We start from the raw sequence: 16839 nt of genomic DNA, 5'->3' as shown, positions 1-16839 counted from the left end.
CTAGCCTGATCTTATTGCCATTATCGTGCATTGGTCTCGACAAATAATTGTTTGGCAATACTTTACTTCTCTGAAGTAAATGCGAGCTAATATGTGAAACATTCTAAACAAAATAAATTCTGACGTAAGTTTGGTATACCCTACAGTATAGGGTATACCCTACAGTGATGTTTTTTTAAGGTTAAGTGCCACTGCCCGGTATACACTACACAGATGTTTTTTTAAGGTTAAGTGCCACTGCCTGGTATACCCTACACTGATGTTTTTTTAAGGTTAAGTGCCACTGCCCGGTATACATTACACAGATGTTTTTTAAGGTTAAGTGCCACTGCCCGGTATACATTTACCCGGTATACCCTACACTGATGTTTTTTAAGGTTAAGTGCCACTGCCCGGTATACATTTCCCGGTATACCCTACCCTGATGTTTTTTTAAGGTCAATGCCATTGCCCGGTATATATATTTGCCCGATACACCAAACACTGATGTTTCTTCTAATCTATCCTCAGTAAGTATTAAAATATAGAATAGATATAAATATATCAAATAAATACAATAATATTAACGAATAAATTAATATAAAGTTAGATATAACAAGTATTTCGGACATTCACCAAAGCGACTATGTGATTGTTGACATTCACCGGTGAGAGTCAGAAATAAGGGTATTTAGCAAATATTTCTTACTTACACCAAGCGACTACGTGAACGTTGACATTCACCGGTGAATGACGACATTCTCCAGATTTCGGTGTTTCACCGTAACATATATATATCGTGTATTATATATATCCATTTCGTGTTATCTGGCAAGCACGAGATGATGGCTCGTTCTCACTAACTTCAACCTCACTGCCAGCTAATCTCTCGATTGCCAGTTAGTATTCTAGAGTGATTTTTGTATCACTCACGGGAGTTAAAACAACCAGATAGATGTTAAGTTGGTTTGCTGTTTATCTCAACAAAATTCGCCGTTAAATCTGAATTTGCATTATGATTTTAATTCGATATTTAACATAGATATGAGATTCAGCATCTGTTTCCTAAATGGATCAATTTGAAAAAGCAATAACACTTTTTAACGTATTCACCTTATATTCTTTCACCGAAATGTATTTGTACTAGATGTCCTGGTCCAAACAAAGTGGGCTTTAAATGCTTGCACTCAATAAACACAAAATGGATAAACTGAATCCATATAGCCGTTTTAATGCTATAGAGGCAAACAAATAAAATAATTACCTTTGAAGCTCGGAATGTAATTGGATAATAGCAGGACGGTAGGAAAAGTCATAAATTGAGGGTAAAAGTAACAGAAATAATATTTCAATCGCAAACCAAAATTTGAACTTATCTAGAAAGAAATTATCGGGATTGTATTGAAATAGATAAAAAAACGAAACTAATATCCATTAAAAAATGGATAGAAAAAAAACAAAATTAAACCGTTTATTTTAAATCTCTTCAATTTGAAATGTTAAAGTTTCTATCGTTCATTGAGTAAAACTTAATAAAAGAGCCTAGTACACTTTTTCAAAAATATTCTTCAATCGTTAAAAATTATTTATTTAAAAATAAATTAAACTAAAACCTCGTCTTAATGAGCTTACTTTTCTGAGTGAGGCACATTTTTCTGAATTTCGGATCTGAAAAAGTTGACTTCATAAACTGAGTAAAAAGTCAAAAGTGAATGAGATTTAAATAAGAAAAAGTGTAAATGTAATTAAATATGTTACTTTACAGAGTTCATTCAATTTTTTTCAGGTACACAGGGTCTTCTCAAATGGGAAGATCGTTGGATACCATTTTTGGATGCCTTGCTGCTTTTCTTTGGCTTAATAAATAACAAGGGAGATTTCCAATTACCCACAGGGGCTTTGTCCTTCAAAATTGACCCCAGACTTTTGTATGAAAAGGTTGATGAAAACAGTGAAAACTTCGAAATCAGTAAGAATTGCATATTTTTCTTTGAATCATTTCTCTCCCATTAATATTGTATTGTAAAATAATTTCTATCTTTTTACACTTTCAACCTAAAGGAAAACATGCGAAAGATATGGAGTAGAAAGAAAATTAGGCGTATAATTTTTTTACCCATATTATCATTTTGATTTATAAATAATATTACATTGAAATGGTAAATTATAACTAGGTTTAGTATCAACTATAAATTTAGTTTAGCGAAATTTCTAGTCAAGGTAAGGACATTTTTATTTCCTTGCCGTTAAAAGAATATAGATTTTGATCCTTAACAATTTATTGGTACCTTCAACCAGCATTACACATTCAGCGAACAGTTTGAGTCTATATATTTCCTTCATTCATATTTAAAGCGAGTTACATTTCTGTTCTTTAATAAAATGTTATCCGTTTAATAGTTTGATTTCATTAACAGTGTTTATAATACATTTTTTTCTGTAAGGTTGAATTTCTATGCAATTTATTTTTATTAAATGTCTTACTGAATATTTTTATGCTGCTATTGTCTTTCTTTTTGCTGAAAGAAAAAGTTAATCTTATTTTGTTCCAAAGTTATGAATTTACTGAAAGTATAAAAATTCATTAACACTAACACTGTATTTCTTGGGATCATAGTTGTTCATCATAGTTATCAAAATAATGAAAATCATCAATATGGTGAATACTTTTCATGATTAACTGTTGCATTTAATTAAAACATATAAATAAAAATATTCATTATTCCATTTCAGAAATACCAGTGAATTATAATCAAGATACTAAAATATGCCGTTCAGCAGGCATTGAAATCATAAATTTGCAAACTGATCCAGCACCACATCGTCCAAAGGACGATCAACCAACTCTCGAAGAATACAAATTTATTCCGTACATCAGTGATTTCACCCCAGGTAAAGATTTGGAATCAAAACTGTTGAAATACATGTGGGCCTGCAACAGTTTAATCGATGACATTGGAATAAAACAAAAGACTGATGTTCGATCCTACAAATTTAACATCGGATCTAACCATGATTTCCGTTACGATAATTGTAGATTGTCTGCACCAGAACAAAATGGTTTGTTGAGGTGTCTCGAAGACATTGCCGGTAGCTCTTTTGACTTGAAAAACAAGAAAAAAGAACTTCTAATTCAATTCCGCAAAGAAGCTAGTCGAGATTTTTTGAATACCATAATGGCAACGGAATATCCCTTGAGAATAATGATGGAAATTTTAACTGAAAATACATTTGGAAAGTTAAATGCCTTGGAGGTAAATAGCTCAGGGTTCGCAGTGGTGCTACCAAAAATTATCGATCTCATGCAGAAATATTCTCACATGAAGTTTAAAAACAGTATCCTAATCCATTCAGCAAGCGTTGAAGTGGATGTAAATGAACTGAGCGCTAGCAACATACACTCCCAACCTTTGGATGCCCTATCTAATTATGCCAAAGAAAAAGACCAAGACGTCGTAATAGGCTCATTTCTGGGTGGTTCTCTGAAAGAGTTGCAAAGTTGTGTTCAATCGTTGGCCTCAATCGTGAAGCCTGAAGGATTTGTTCTATTTTATGTGAAAGAAAAGCACTTGCCCGCTGAAAATCTGTTGTTGAAATTATACGGAGAAGATATTCCAATTCATACACGCTTGACAACTGAAAAAGTTTTTCAAGACAACAACCTGTTGGTGGTAAGCAAAATATTCGACACTTTCAGTACTGCTGTGTACTTACTTCGAGCACCGGGACTTCACCCTTCCTATAAAGTAATAAAAGTGACTGAGGATAACAAATACAGATGGGTAGATGATGTAAAGAAGTTATTGGCTGCTAGTGAAACGGAATTACTGTGGCTAGTAGCTGAAGATACTCCTGTTAATGGCATTGTCGGAATGGTAAATTGCTTAAAACAGGAACCTGGAGGAGAAAAAGTAAAGTGCGTAAAAACTTTCTTTTTAATCTGTACTATATTTAGTCTATTCAAAATTATTTAATACATGCTTAAAGTTAAAACTCTTTTTTATAGCCTCGACATCTTAAAAATTATGTAAACTCATTTAAAGAGGAATCAATTTTTTTTAAAGTGCAACACTATTTTAAGACTTCAACTGTTTAAGGGTAAAGTAATCACAGTAACACGGTAAAACTTTCAAACAATGAAAAAAACAATTACTGTCTTTTTTAATAGTTTATCGTTTAAAGAAAACTGTGCAAAATATTGAATTGATTATAGTAAAAATGTAAAAGATACACAATACGCGGCACAGTGCAGATCGTATGCGGAATTCATATCCACCAGCCATCCCTAGGATTCGAACCCGGCTCACCTCATTGAAAGGCAAACTTTCCATCCTCTGAGTCACTACGGCTCAGGACTTCATATTAGAGTAGATTCTTTGTCACTAAAACAACAACGAATAAAGAGTAAATCAGTCCCCTAGCTTTCGACTTTAAACTAAAGAATTCCACTTGCATGTTGTCTGTAGTGATGACTATGTCTGTATTGATAGCTTTATGGGGCTGTTGAGAGTTTAATTAAAAGCTCCCCTTTCTGAAATGCGCTTTTTCTTGTTTCCATAGCAGCAGATAGTCCCAGATCCGGTATCGATAAGAGTTCTTTAGCTAGACAGACAGTATTTAAAACATAAAGTTTTTCACGCGTACAACTCTTCAGCCTTACTAATATCAATCAATGAAATGTTTAAGTGCTGTTTTAAGTGCTGTTTATTTTTTTCATTTACTTTTATCATCATTATTAGATGTATATTCATCTCTCCGAAGAGTGGAGAAAAAAAACCTCCTGCCTTCAGTTTTGATCATGCACTATATAAAGGTCTTTTGGCTGGAAATTTAACTATGAATATCTGGCGTGATGGATCTTGGGGTTCATTTAAACATGTCCTTTTGGGAAATCGTGAGTAATCTTTTGTTCTTTCTTCTGTAGCATATTTGAAAAATTCACGTCTCTTTTACAACCAAACTATTATATATTTGAAAAAAAATCGCACACTGTTGTGTATTAATAATCCAAATTCGTTTAAAAATCAAACTCTACAATTTCAAGTTAATACCAAATCGACCGTTCATGCAGACTTTGAAGCGTGTAGTAAAATCTTAACTTAAATAAATGAGAATACTTACACCAAGATTAGATGCTGTAAATTACTTCAGAAAGCAAAGGTTATTGTTTACATTTTGAGCAGGAAAAGACGGGAGTTTGCTTTCGTCTCGCACGATGCTAAACATTCTGCAGAAACAGAAATGAGTTAATATTAAAGACATGTATGCTTTTAGTTGTATAATGACAACAATGGCAAAATTCTGTTGTTGCTGTTTGTAATCCCAGATGTTGTAGCTTAGCTACAGCATCTCCCTAAAACCAAAAACCTCCAAAAAGTCTAAGAACCAATACGGATCCCTTAAAATCTCGGGAACAGTCAAACCCAAGCATTTGAGAATAAGGTTATAAGGTTGAGAGAGGCCGGTTGCACCAATGAAACTCCAGAAAGCGTCTCTCCATGTTGAAAGGTAAGAGATATGATGTGTGCCACTAAACAAAAACGTGAGAGAACCGTCTGCCTTTTTTCTCGAAATTTTGAGCTGATGACACCATCGAGATCTTTTTCCAAAGTACCAACGATGATTAAGTGAAACTCTCCAAAGAGCATTTAATTCCATCCTTTTGATTGAGGAGATTTCTGTGAAGCCATGCAGAATGTCAGCAGAGGCAGTCTTGATCAAACTATCCGCAATTTCATTATCTATGAAACAAGTGCATATCATAAAGCAGAACAACAAGCCGAACTAGAATATTCAGGCTTGTCATGTCCCCTACCAGTCATCCATTGAGAGAAGTACGGTGCGGAAGTACAGCTGTCTGATAAAATCTACATGTCCATTAAGACAAGTTCCGTGGACATGTTAGTATAGTGAAGTCTCTTATTGATTGCAGCAAATTCAGGTGTCAGAATTCTTGATCCTAAGAGAAATTGTACCATAAGGAGTCTCAATATGCACCCCACTTCCAGAAACACCACCGTCTCCCCTGCTACCATCAGTGTACCCTTTTAGTGACGAATGCGAAAGTCTTGCATTATTTAATGAGTCTAGTAAATTCAGGTAAATCAGTCCCTTTACGCACCTTAATCAGGAGTTCAGTTTGGAAATGTATTCGCTTTAAGTCAGACTTAAAACAAGAAAAAGGCTTCAAGGAATGGGGTTCCACATCATCAGAAAAAAAAAGTCCCATCTCTCTTGCCAAGGAAAGAGGACTATATTTCTTTAAACGCTTATTGTTATGCCAAGAGTGAAGAAAGACAGAAATTCGATGCTACTCATCGTATATATCTTGTTGTAATATTTAGTAAGAAAGTAGTTTCTTTTCAAAGAAAGAGGCGGCAAATCACCCTCATACAGTATAATATTGTTAGGACTGCTGTTGCGGAATCCAGTAATAATTCTTGCTGCACTTAGCTGCACTCAAAGTTTTTTTAAGTTGGCTTCAGATGCACAAAAAGGAATTTGGAAGCCATAATCCAAAACTAGTCTTATCTGTGAGAATAGGTTGTTCTCTGGGAATCGGCTTCTGCAACCCAGTCTCGACCAGAACTATATTTAAGGATGTTAAGTATTTTTCTACGTTTAGCTCCTTGAGCCTCTGTGGTAAAGTTCTAGTATACTCTAAATGCCTAGCGATATTTCAAAAAAAATGCCACCAAAGTCGAATTGACGCGTTGACGCCAAAGTGTCCATACTTTATATCGTAACTTCATGCAAAATTTTTTACAGTATGTAACTAAAGAGAAATAAGTCTTTGCAGGCAAAACTTTGTAATTCTCAATTTTTCAATTACTACACTTCTTTTGTAGAAATCTACAGGTAGATTTCTACAAAACCCACACACCAAATGCTAAAACAATCTCTTAACAGAAACACATCCAAGCACTTTTGTAATTTTATGAACATTTATCAGAATAATTTTTTTTTATAATTAATCCGATTTTTTTTTCTTAGCATTTATCAGAATTTTTACATTATATTTATAATAATCATAGATAGCTAATAATAAAATCGTTATAATAAACCGCAATATATTTTAAAAATTAATTAAATAGTCGAGAAACATTTTAGAGTTAAACTGTTAAATATATTTTTTCTCTCATATTTTTGATTTAAAGAACATTTAGGTTCAAGGTAAAAAAAAATAATTGCTCAACAGCGGTGATCATTCTCCAGTTAGCTACTACTTTTAAATGATTTATAATCTAATAGATTTGAAATGAAATCTTTTGTATTTATTTTTTTCAAGACCTAAAAAGCTGAAATTAAGACTGCAATTTGCTCACCGAAAAATATTTAAAACTAAGAATAATTTTATCAAATAGCAATTTAATTGCGTTAGAATAATTTTATGTATGGAATTGTGCTTTTTTTTAAAATCGTGTTACAAACAGTGTAAAACTGTGCCATTCAGAACATCAATTAAAAAATGCATCGCAATTATCATGAAAATACTTTAAATGTATATCATATAGTGTTCATCTTTCCTAAATTTAAGCAGCGTAAAAAATGTAAACAGATTTTTATCAATGGGATATAATACCACATTATAATTAAACAAATTTATTTTTCAAGTAATAAACTGTATTTTTCATTTCTACTCTAAAAATTCCGAATCAAATTACAGTATAAGGTATCGGAACTTGGAGGGCAACCTTCGTAAAATATCATTTTTCGCTAAAATTCATTTTTACCTTAAAATATTATACCATAATTTTTATTTTAATATTTGTTTAATTAGAATGATTGTTACTGTGAATTGTTGCTGTAAAAATTGAAATTTAAAAATTGCTGTGAAATTTACGTATCTGAATTTTAAAAGTTGCTGTAAAAATTAAAAATTTCGGTAAAAATAGATATCAAGGTAAAAAGTACCGGCACCCTGAGTACCGGTACTTTTCACAGTAATTTTATCTGTATTTTTTACACTGTATACGTAAGCAGAATTAGTGAAACACAGTTATAACAAATGAAAAGTATCAACTTTTCATTATTTGATCTTTTTTTTTCCAAATGTATCATATTGTGTTCATCTTTTTTAAATATAACAGCGTAAAAAAAAGAAAAAGCAATTTTGAAAATTACTTAAAATATTGCATTTTTATTATATGAAGAAATGTTTGCACATGCCTAATTGTGTCAGTAACGTAAACAGAATTAGACCATCAAAAACAGTTATAACAAAAGAAATGTATATCAATATTTTTTAAATTCTATTTTATACGTGCATAAGAAAGGAAAACACAGTTTTTTTAAATACATAAAATATCACATTTAAATTATATTCAGACATGGAAATGCTTTTAAATGTATCAAATTGTGTCTATACGTAAGCAACACTAGACAGCGAAATATTGCAAAAAATGTACCACAGTGTTTAGTGACATAAAAACGTATTTAAATGTTATGTTCATAAGTGTTATTACTTACAGAGAAGCAACGTAAAACAGTGGATCATAGTTATGTGAATTGTAAGAAGTATGGAGATTTATCCTCGTTCGAATGGATTGAATCTCACGTGAAATACGCTGAGATGAAAGATAGTAAACTTGTGCACATTTACTATTCAGCTTTGAATTTCAAAGACGTTATGTTGGCTACGGGAAGACTCTCCATCGGAACTTCCAAATCAAGTAAATCATTATTCGATTGTCACTTTTTTAAACTATTTTAAGTTTTTAAAATAAACCGATATTTCACTTGATTGTTAACATAAATATTCAAGTATTCATACATTTTATTTAGAACTTAGAACAAATCGTTCGAAATGCATGATGTAGGTTTGACTAATTTAAACTGGCTCGTAAAAACATTGCTGTTCTAAATATAGGAATTTTTAAAAGATAAAAATGCTTTGTCCAATTGCATTGTCTAGATCAAAGCTTTTAAAAAAAACAGTAATTCACAATAATTAAGTTGAGTATATATATATATATATATATATATATATATATATATATATATATATATATATATATATATATATATATATATATATATATATATATATATATATATATATATATATATATATATATATATATATATATATATATATATATATATATATATATATATATATATATATATATATATATATATATATATATATATATATATATATATATATATATATATATATATATATATATATATATATATATATATATATATATATATATATATGGGCGAATCTCAGGAATCATTAACCTATATGTCTTCAAACGTCTCTTATAAATATATAACATAATAAGCGAAAATTTATTTTAATAAAACTACAGGATTAACTATGCATTACTAACTTTAAGATACGTACAGTTTTGATCACGAGTAACTTGCTTTTGGCTTTCATTTCTTACTTCAATCCTACATTTGACAACTTTTCATAAGTATCGCTTAGAGCGTTTAACATGCTTTTTATTTATTTTTTTTCAATATGTATTCTGTTTAAAAAAAACTGAAAATCACTAAAAACATAATTTAGTAGCTCAGCTGTGCTATCATATTTTCTTGAATGATATTTTTCGTGAATATTAACGTTTGCAAACACTTAAACTTTATCGCCAAATTTTGACACGTCAAACCGTAACCATCGAAAATTGAAAAAAAAGTATACAATCCAATTCTGCGAGTTTTATGTTAGTGATATTCCAAAAGCTTATTTAAGTTAGAACAAACTTGAATCATTATTATAGATAAATATTTTTATTTGCAGTAATTATAAATTAATCAAATTTATCACAAACTGTCATTCGGTGAGGTTACAGTTACGATGTCAAGACCGTAATCACACGTAGATCTAAAAAGTAAATGTTAAAATCAATCAAAATTTTGATCACACATTTGTCAGTGCCTAATTTATTTCCTGCGTTGTGTGCATCGCATTGCGTTGCATCTGAGTAAAGTTTTCGATCTATTCTCTAGGTTGCCCAGACCGTAACCCTGTCAAATTGTAACCTCAGGATTTAATTAATTGAATTTAACATATCAGAACTTAGTTTTATTCCTATATTTTACTAATTGAAGATATTTTATGACTGAAAATAATTAAAGTAAGCCTTTTTATACATTTTATAACAATTTAACTTGATAATAAAATTTTTCAATTCATTTATGATACTAATATTTTTTGATGAAAAATAAAGGGTAAATATGGATGAAATTATCAAAAAGAAAAAATTGCTCAATAAAGGAAAAATAGGTTCAATAAATTGATATGTTTATTAAATAAATGATACTTTTATCGTTTTCATGATTTTTAATGAAATGTATATAAACCTAGAATAATTAGTACAAAAATTTTAATTTTTTGTTTATACTTATAAGGGCATCAAAATTTTTGATGTTCACGATTATTTTCTGATATTTTATACATTTTGAAACAATTCTGGAGGTGTAAAAATAGTGTGCCTATAATTTTTTATTATTTTTTTATTATCAAAAGTTGAAGGTTTTAGAGATATGCCCATATATATATATATATATATATATATATATATATATATATATATATATATATATATATATATAAAAGTATCAATAATTTAAAACACGGTTTTTGAACTTTTATAATCAATACATATCAGAAATATTAGTTGATTTAAATCAAGTTCATTTAAATCAACAAATCCTGGTACATTATAATGCCATTTCAATGTTTCCAATTCATCACGCGTGGTCCATAATAATGATATTTCTACACATTAATTGGTTACTTGGCTTATTTATCACAGTCTATTGACCGCTCATAAGCCATTAAAAGACGTTTTTTTTTTTTTTTTTTTTTTTGAAGATTACAGTGATTTTACAGGTGTCCCGAAATTCACGCAAGAAATAATTTTGATAGAAAATGCAGATTTTCAAATAAAAGTTGTAATTTTGAATTTATTCATATAATTTCGGATGCAGAAGTATGAAAATAGTACTTCTCAATGACTTCTACTGTTTTGCTGGTACATACACATGCATTCTGCTATCGAATTTTTCTAACACCGTTAAGTGTCTCGATTTCGTTGATACAGAGCTTAATTTCCTTCGGCGTTAACCTTTAGCAGAAATAAAAAAATCGCTGTCGGAGAAAAAGGACAAAAGTTCCAACTGCTGATAACCACATGACCAGGATGGCTAGTTTTGATCACCAAAACGAGAAATTACACACCTGATTCAACCTCGCACAAAATATTGTTTAAGAACAAAAACGCGTTGTTGTTTTTCGTAACGCTGCCTTTCTAAATAAACTTAAATTTCAGTTGTCCTTTTTCCACATTTTCTTGCATAACTAACGCAAATATAAATTGTATATTGGGACGGTATTAGTTGAAAGTATTTTTCCATTATATATGGTATTTTAAAAAGGAATTCTCTGTTTACCAAATTATTGATACGTCATTTTTTCTTTCCAACGGAATTAAAAACTGTTGAGTTTTCAGTTAGCGGAAACGGTGATGATTCCGTTCTTGGCTTGGAGTTTTCTGGGAAAGATGAATCTGGTCGCAGAGTGGCCGGTGTCATAGCTAACAGAGGTATGGCTACATCAACATCCGTGCATCCATCATGCTTAATTGAGGTTCCACACAATTGGAGCTTGGAAGAAGCTTCCACTGTTCCCGTCGTTTATGCTACAGGCTATTATGCACTCATCATAAGAGCTCAACTAAAACGAGGTGAAAAAGTTCTCATTCATTCTGGCACAGGTGGAGTTGGAATAGCAGCCATTAACATCGCCCTTGGATTAGGTTGTGAGGTGTTCACTACTGTTGGTATGTTTCATTTATTCCCTTTAATAATTTAATTTAGATACTTCCAAGTACTTTTAGGTAATAAAACCTGAATTTAGTTTTAAAACAACTAGAGGTTTTTAAAAGAAATATTGAAGCTAGTTTTTCAAGATTATGTTTACGTGGATTTAACAGTCGGTAGTCAATACTAGATTAAATAAAACCTCTACTCTGATAATGATTTAGTTTCCAATAGTCTACGTCAGTGTTTCCCAAAGTGTGGTACGCGTACCTCCAGTGGTACGGGAACAGTTTAGCGGGGGTACGCGTTCTTATGCGAAATATCTTGCAACAAACGAAAATTTTGAAATATTTTATTTAAAAACATGATAGCCATGAAAATGTATGATTATGTATTTTTCTATTGCCTATTTTTTGCAGTGTTAACAGTTAATAATTAGTGGTGTCAACAGCCAGTAGGGACTTTTGTGCAATATTTTTATAGTAAAAAATACATCCATTCTTTTATTAGTGGTACACAGCTTTATGGAAAATTTAGAAAGGGTACACAAAAGTCATAAGTTTGGGAAACACTGGTCTAAGTCAGTGGTTCCCAAATAATTTTCCGTGTAACTCTAGGGTTCCGTGAAATTGAACGGTTTCCGTGAGCTAATACTTCTTATAACAATTGATAAGTTTTGAAACATCTAATTATATTAAGATCCAACCCATAATTCATAATTTATTAAATCTTTCGATTGCCTTTATGAAATTATTTCAAGTGAAATACTAATGAAATGGAAATGACATTAAAAAAATTTGTAAATGCCAATAGCAATATATTCAACAAATTATGAAAAGAACAAGCATTTATAAAATATTGCATTAGCATTTTTTCTATCGCGCTTTTCAAATCAAACTAATATAGCAAAACACTTTAAAAAGGAATGTTCCCTAATAACCATTTTCAACGTGTATAGCAGTTCTTTTAAGTTTCGATTTCGAAGTGAACCATAATTTGGCTTATTTTATTTATTTTCAGCTTATACACCAAAAACATTTCATAACTAGATCTAGTAAAAGGGCTGCAAATTTAACTGTCGGATATAAAAACTAATTTATGATTAAAATTTATAAAACGATGAAAAATCTTCAATCCGCTAAGTAAATATTTTAATAATAGTCTTATATAACAATATAATATAACGTTTACAATTAGCTCAATAAATTTTTTATATAAAATCGGGATTCCACCGAAAGAATTTTAATTATTTAGAAAAAAATTGGGAGCCTCTGGTCTCAGTACTATGAATTAATAAAAAAATTAATATGCATTACTTATGAAGAGATTTTGACAAACCTGAATTTCGCATTTCAAAATTTTTAATCAGACAAAATGCCCAGTGTTTGAATTTCACATATGCTGTTCTTTATCTGATTTTTAAGAATACAATTCAGGATACTTAATAAAAATGTATATTTTTTATTTACTTTCATTTATAATTTTTTTATCTACTTCTTTTTTATTTCACTTTATTTGTAAATAAAATTTTTATATCATTTTGCTTATTTATTTATTATTTCGTTTTATTTACTTATTTGTTTTACAGGAAATGATGATAAAAGAAAATATTTAAGAAAACTTTTCCCACAAGTGAAAGAAGAAAACATCGGTTGTTCAAGGAATATTACCTTCGAAAATATGGTGATGAAAAGAACTAAGGGAAAAGGCAAGTATTATATAATTTGTATGATCTATTTTTACTTTTCTCTAGTTGAAATTCGGTAATGGAAGCAATACTAAAGAGATGTTTGATGTAAAGAATTCACCTTTAGAAAAAGAGAGGTTCCTCCAACGTAGTTAAAAAAATCAGATTATTGCTCATAACAGTTATTTGTTTATTAAAAAAGGCTGTGAAATAAATACAGTGTGCAACAATTAGGAACCAACCTGAATAACTTTTGATCAAATTATCGAATTTTCACGTTCTAGAACTCAATCAAACTGGTTCGAGAGGGTGACCTCAAATATGCTGATTAATTACTACAGACGATATGTTAAGTTATGAAATCAGACACAAAAACGTACTTTTTCTGATTAAACATACTTTTCTTTCAACGGATTTCTGACCCCTAAAATATCAGGGGTAGCCGCAACCCGGAAAATATGGTCCCGATAGCTTGGTCAAAAGAGTGGTCCAAAGTTTGAACGAACCCCTTGTGTATTTCGCCTTATCTCGAGAACTCTTAAGGCCAGTTGAAAAATTTTGGCACACACTTATAATTTGTTTGCGCAAAGATAATTCCATACAAAAATAACTTTTAGTGAATATTTTTTTTATTATTTTATTTAATGAGAGTCAATAAACTTTGAAATGTAATCATTTTAACTCTTTTGAGTAATTTTTCATGGCCAAAATACGAGATTTAAGCGAAATCGGTCTAATAGTTCTTGAGAAATAAAATTTTTAAAAAAAGTCGTATCTTTCTATCCATTCGGTCAGATAATTGCATCAAAATAATAATTTTTAACACCTTTTTTTTTGTTGTTTTTAGGCAAGTTGAAAAACTTTTAAGGCAAGGTGAACAATTTGGCACACACTTATAATTTGTTTATGCAAAGATAACGCCATGCAAAAAATAACTTTTAGAATATTTGTTATTTTTTATTATTTTATTTAATAAGCGTCAAAAAAATTTTGAAATCTAAGGAACACAACTTTTTTTACCATTTTACAAAATGTAATTTTACATGGCAAAATACAAAATTTAAGCGGCATTCAAAATTTAGTTCCTGGGAAATCAAATTTTAAAAAAGTACATTTTTGCGTCTGATTCATCTGCACTAATTAATTAGCATATTTGAGAAAGTCCCCTCAAACCATTAACAGTGAGTCCTAGAGTGTGAAGATCCGATCATTATATCAAAAGTTATTCAGGGTAGTCCATTTCTTTAGCTCAACATATTCCTTTCAATTTGCTGTAAAAACCTGTTTCCACAGAGGTACCTTGGTACAAATATTAGTATTTATGTGATTAAAAAAACTCTTTTTTTTAATTTGTCTTAATTTTAAATATTATAGTTTTTTTTTAGTATTCATAGAGCATATTTCAGAAAATTATTAAAAAAAACATTCGCTACCTTACTATTTATTATCCTGTTAAAATATTTGTATTGTGCTAAAATAACGATATAATAATAATTTTGAAAACTTGAGTAGAATGAAACTCTTTGATCAAGAGGTCCCTTCACGAAAACCGTAATCTCCAAAATATTCTTAAACTGCAAAAGGTTGAATATGCCTGTTCTAATGGTTTCATATGTTACCAATTATTTCAATGTAATTTACTTATAATTAGGTACATGTATTCTCAATAGGTGTCGATGTCGTTTTGAACTCTCTTGCTGGTGATAAATTTTTAGCTAGTGTTCGCTGTGTGGCCAAGCATGGCAGGTTTATAGAAATAGGAAAATATGACTTGTCTTTGGACAGACAGCTAGGTAAGTGGCCGTATAACATATCTATATCCGAAAAGTCACATATCTTTCTTCCATTTCGAAATTTTATAAAGAAGCCATTTTTTCCATTAAAAAAACTTGATCAAATAAATATCAATTATTTTCAAAACTCATGGCAGCTACAAGTATTTCGACTCATTAACAAAATCAGGTCTCATTTAATGATTGTCAATACTTTCCTATATATCAACATTTTTGCTAAAAATATCCATAACATGGGAAGAAAGAGTGAAATACCAAGATGCTATGCTTTTTTATTTTAAATATTGATAAATTGTATAACTTATTTCAAGAAAGTTAATCAAATTGTTGATCTAAGCTAAATAATAATCGATGTTATAGTTATTTGATGTTGTTCTATTTTATTAACATGCAACAAATTCATATTTACATGCTCTCTGTAGTGTTTGGATACGTAGAATGTAAATATTAGATTATACAAAAAGCTCCATGTCGTCCAAAAAATCAAAGAAATTTATAATTGACTTATACTTTAAAAAGAAACAAAATAGACAATGAAAACTTGATTTGATTTTTAAAACAGATGTTTTTGCATCTGATATATGCAAGTGTTCCTTAATTTCCTCTACCAATGTGTAGTTTTAGAATCATCAGCAAAAAATATAAACATTAAGTCGCAAACTAATACTTCAACGAAGAAGAAACAGCAGCAGCCACTATACAAAGCTTCCTAACTCACCTGGGTTGGGGATGAACACCATTCTCCATGGTGGTTAGAGCAACCAACTACGATCAAAGTTTAATCCTTGACGGAGGCAAACGATCATTTCTCTCACTCTCTTCCACAGAACAAAAGCGTTATCGAATCCAAGTGATAAATTAATTTTAAGAATTTCAAGATGTTTTACGTGAAACTAAATTTTGTTTGACCACTCGCCCATTAAAAATAATATCCATAATTTTAACGCATAATACTTTCTGCTCCATGAAAACTTAATAACTTCATTGTCCTCTATATTTAACTTTAACTGAAAGAAGGGAAATGTGCTCAATCGTTACATTTCCACATTTGCATTACTGTCTCTGTTTTAATGTAACATGTTTTATGTGAATTCATCTTTGCAAATAGGGTTAAAACATTTTCTGGAGAACATATCCTTTCACGGTGTATTCCTTGATCAACTCTTTGATAGGAATGCTCACAATATTGAAGTTTTTAATCAGATCATACAGTTAATGAGAGAAGGCATCAAAAGTGGAATTGTAAAACCCTTGGACAGGAAAGTCTTCCAGAGAAATGAAGTGGAAAAAGCATTTAAATACATGGCTAAAGGAATCCACGTAGGCAAAGTGGTGTTGAAGGCAAGTTTTATTCCTTTCTTTCAATAATTGACTTTTTTTTTGTATCATTTCTTATTTTGTTCGTTTAATCACTTCAGCTGATTTAGGTCCCATTTTTTTCCTCCAACAAGAAGTAACGAAATTTTGCTCTCTTTTAATCGAAAAATTCTTTTAGAACTAGTGTAAAAGTTATTATTTTTTTTCCTTTTTATTAATTTCTCTTTTGAATCGTCAAAATTACATTAACATAAATCAAACATTTAGATACGAAAGAGTTTTTAC

General features: G+C 30.2%; 1 protein-coding gene across 1 annotated transcript in view; it reads left to right on the top strand.

Moving 5' to 3' along the window:
• Positions 1 to 16839, top strand: part of LOC107441937 (fatty acid synthase) — a 73081-nt gene that overhangs the window by 36082 nt on the left and 20160 nt on the right. Inside the window, exons 14-21 of the mRNA XM_043048093.3 lie at positions 1766 to 1948; positions 2713 to 3895; positions 4719 to 4873; positions 8451 to 8651; positions 11448 to 11777; positions 13346 to 13465; positions 15115 to 15237; positions 16346 to 16578. Of these exons, the coding sequence (XP_042904027.2) occupies positions 1766 to 1948; positions 2713 to 3895; positions 4719 to 4873; positions 8451 to 8651; positions 11448 to 11777; positions 13346 to 13465; positions 15115 to 15237; positions 16346 to 16578 (2528 nt within the window). The remainder of the gene's footprint in view (positions 1 to 1765; positions 1949 to 2712; positions 3896 to 4718; positions 4874 to 8450; positions 8652 to 11447; positions 11778 to 13345; positions 13466 to 15114; positions 15238 to 16345; positions 16579 to 16839) is intronic.

Source organism: Parasteatoda tepidariorum, chromosome 7 (assembly GCF_982258835.1).
Source record: "Parasteatoda tepidariorum strain Cologne lab strain chromosome 7, Ptep-v5.0, whole genome shotgun sequence".
In the NCBI taxonomy this organism is placed as follows: Eukaryota; Metazoa; Arthropoda; class Arachnida; order Araneae; family Theridiidae; genus Parasteatoda; species Parasteatoda tepidariorum.
This window is presented reverse-complemented; position numbering and strand designations above follow the sequence as displayed.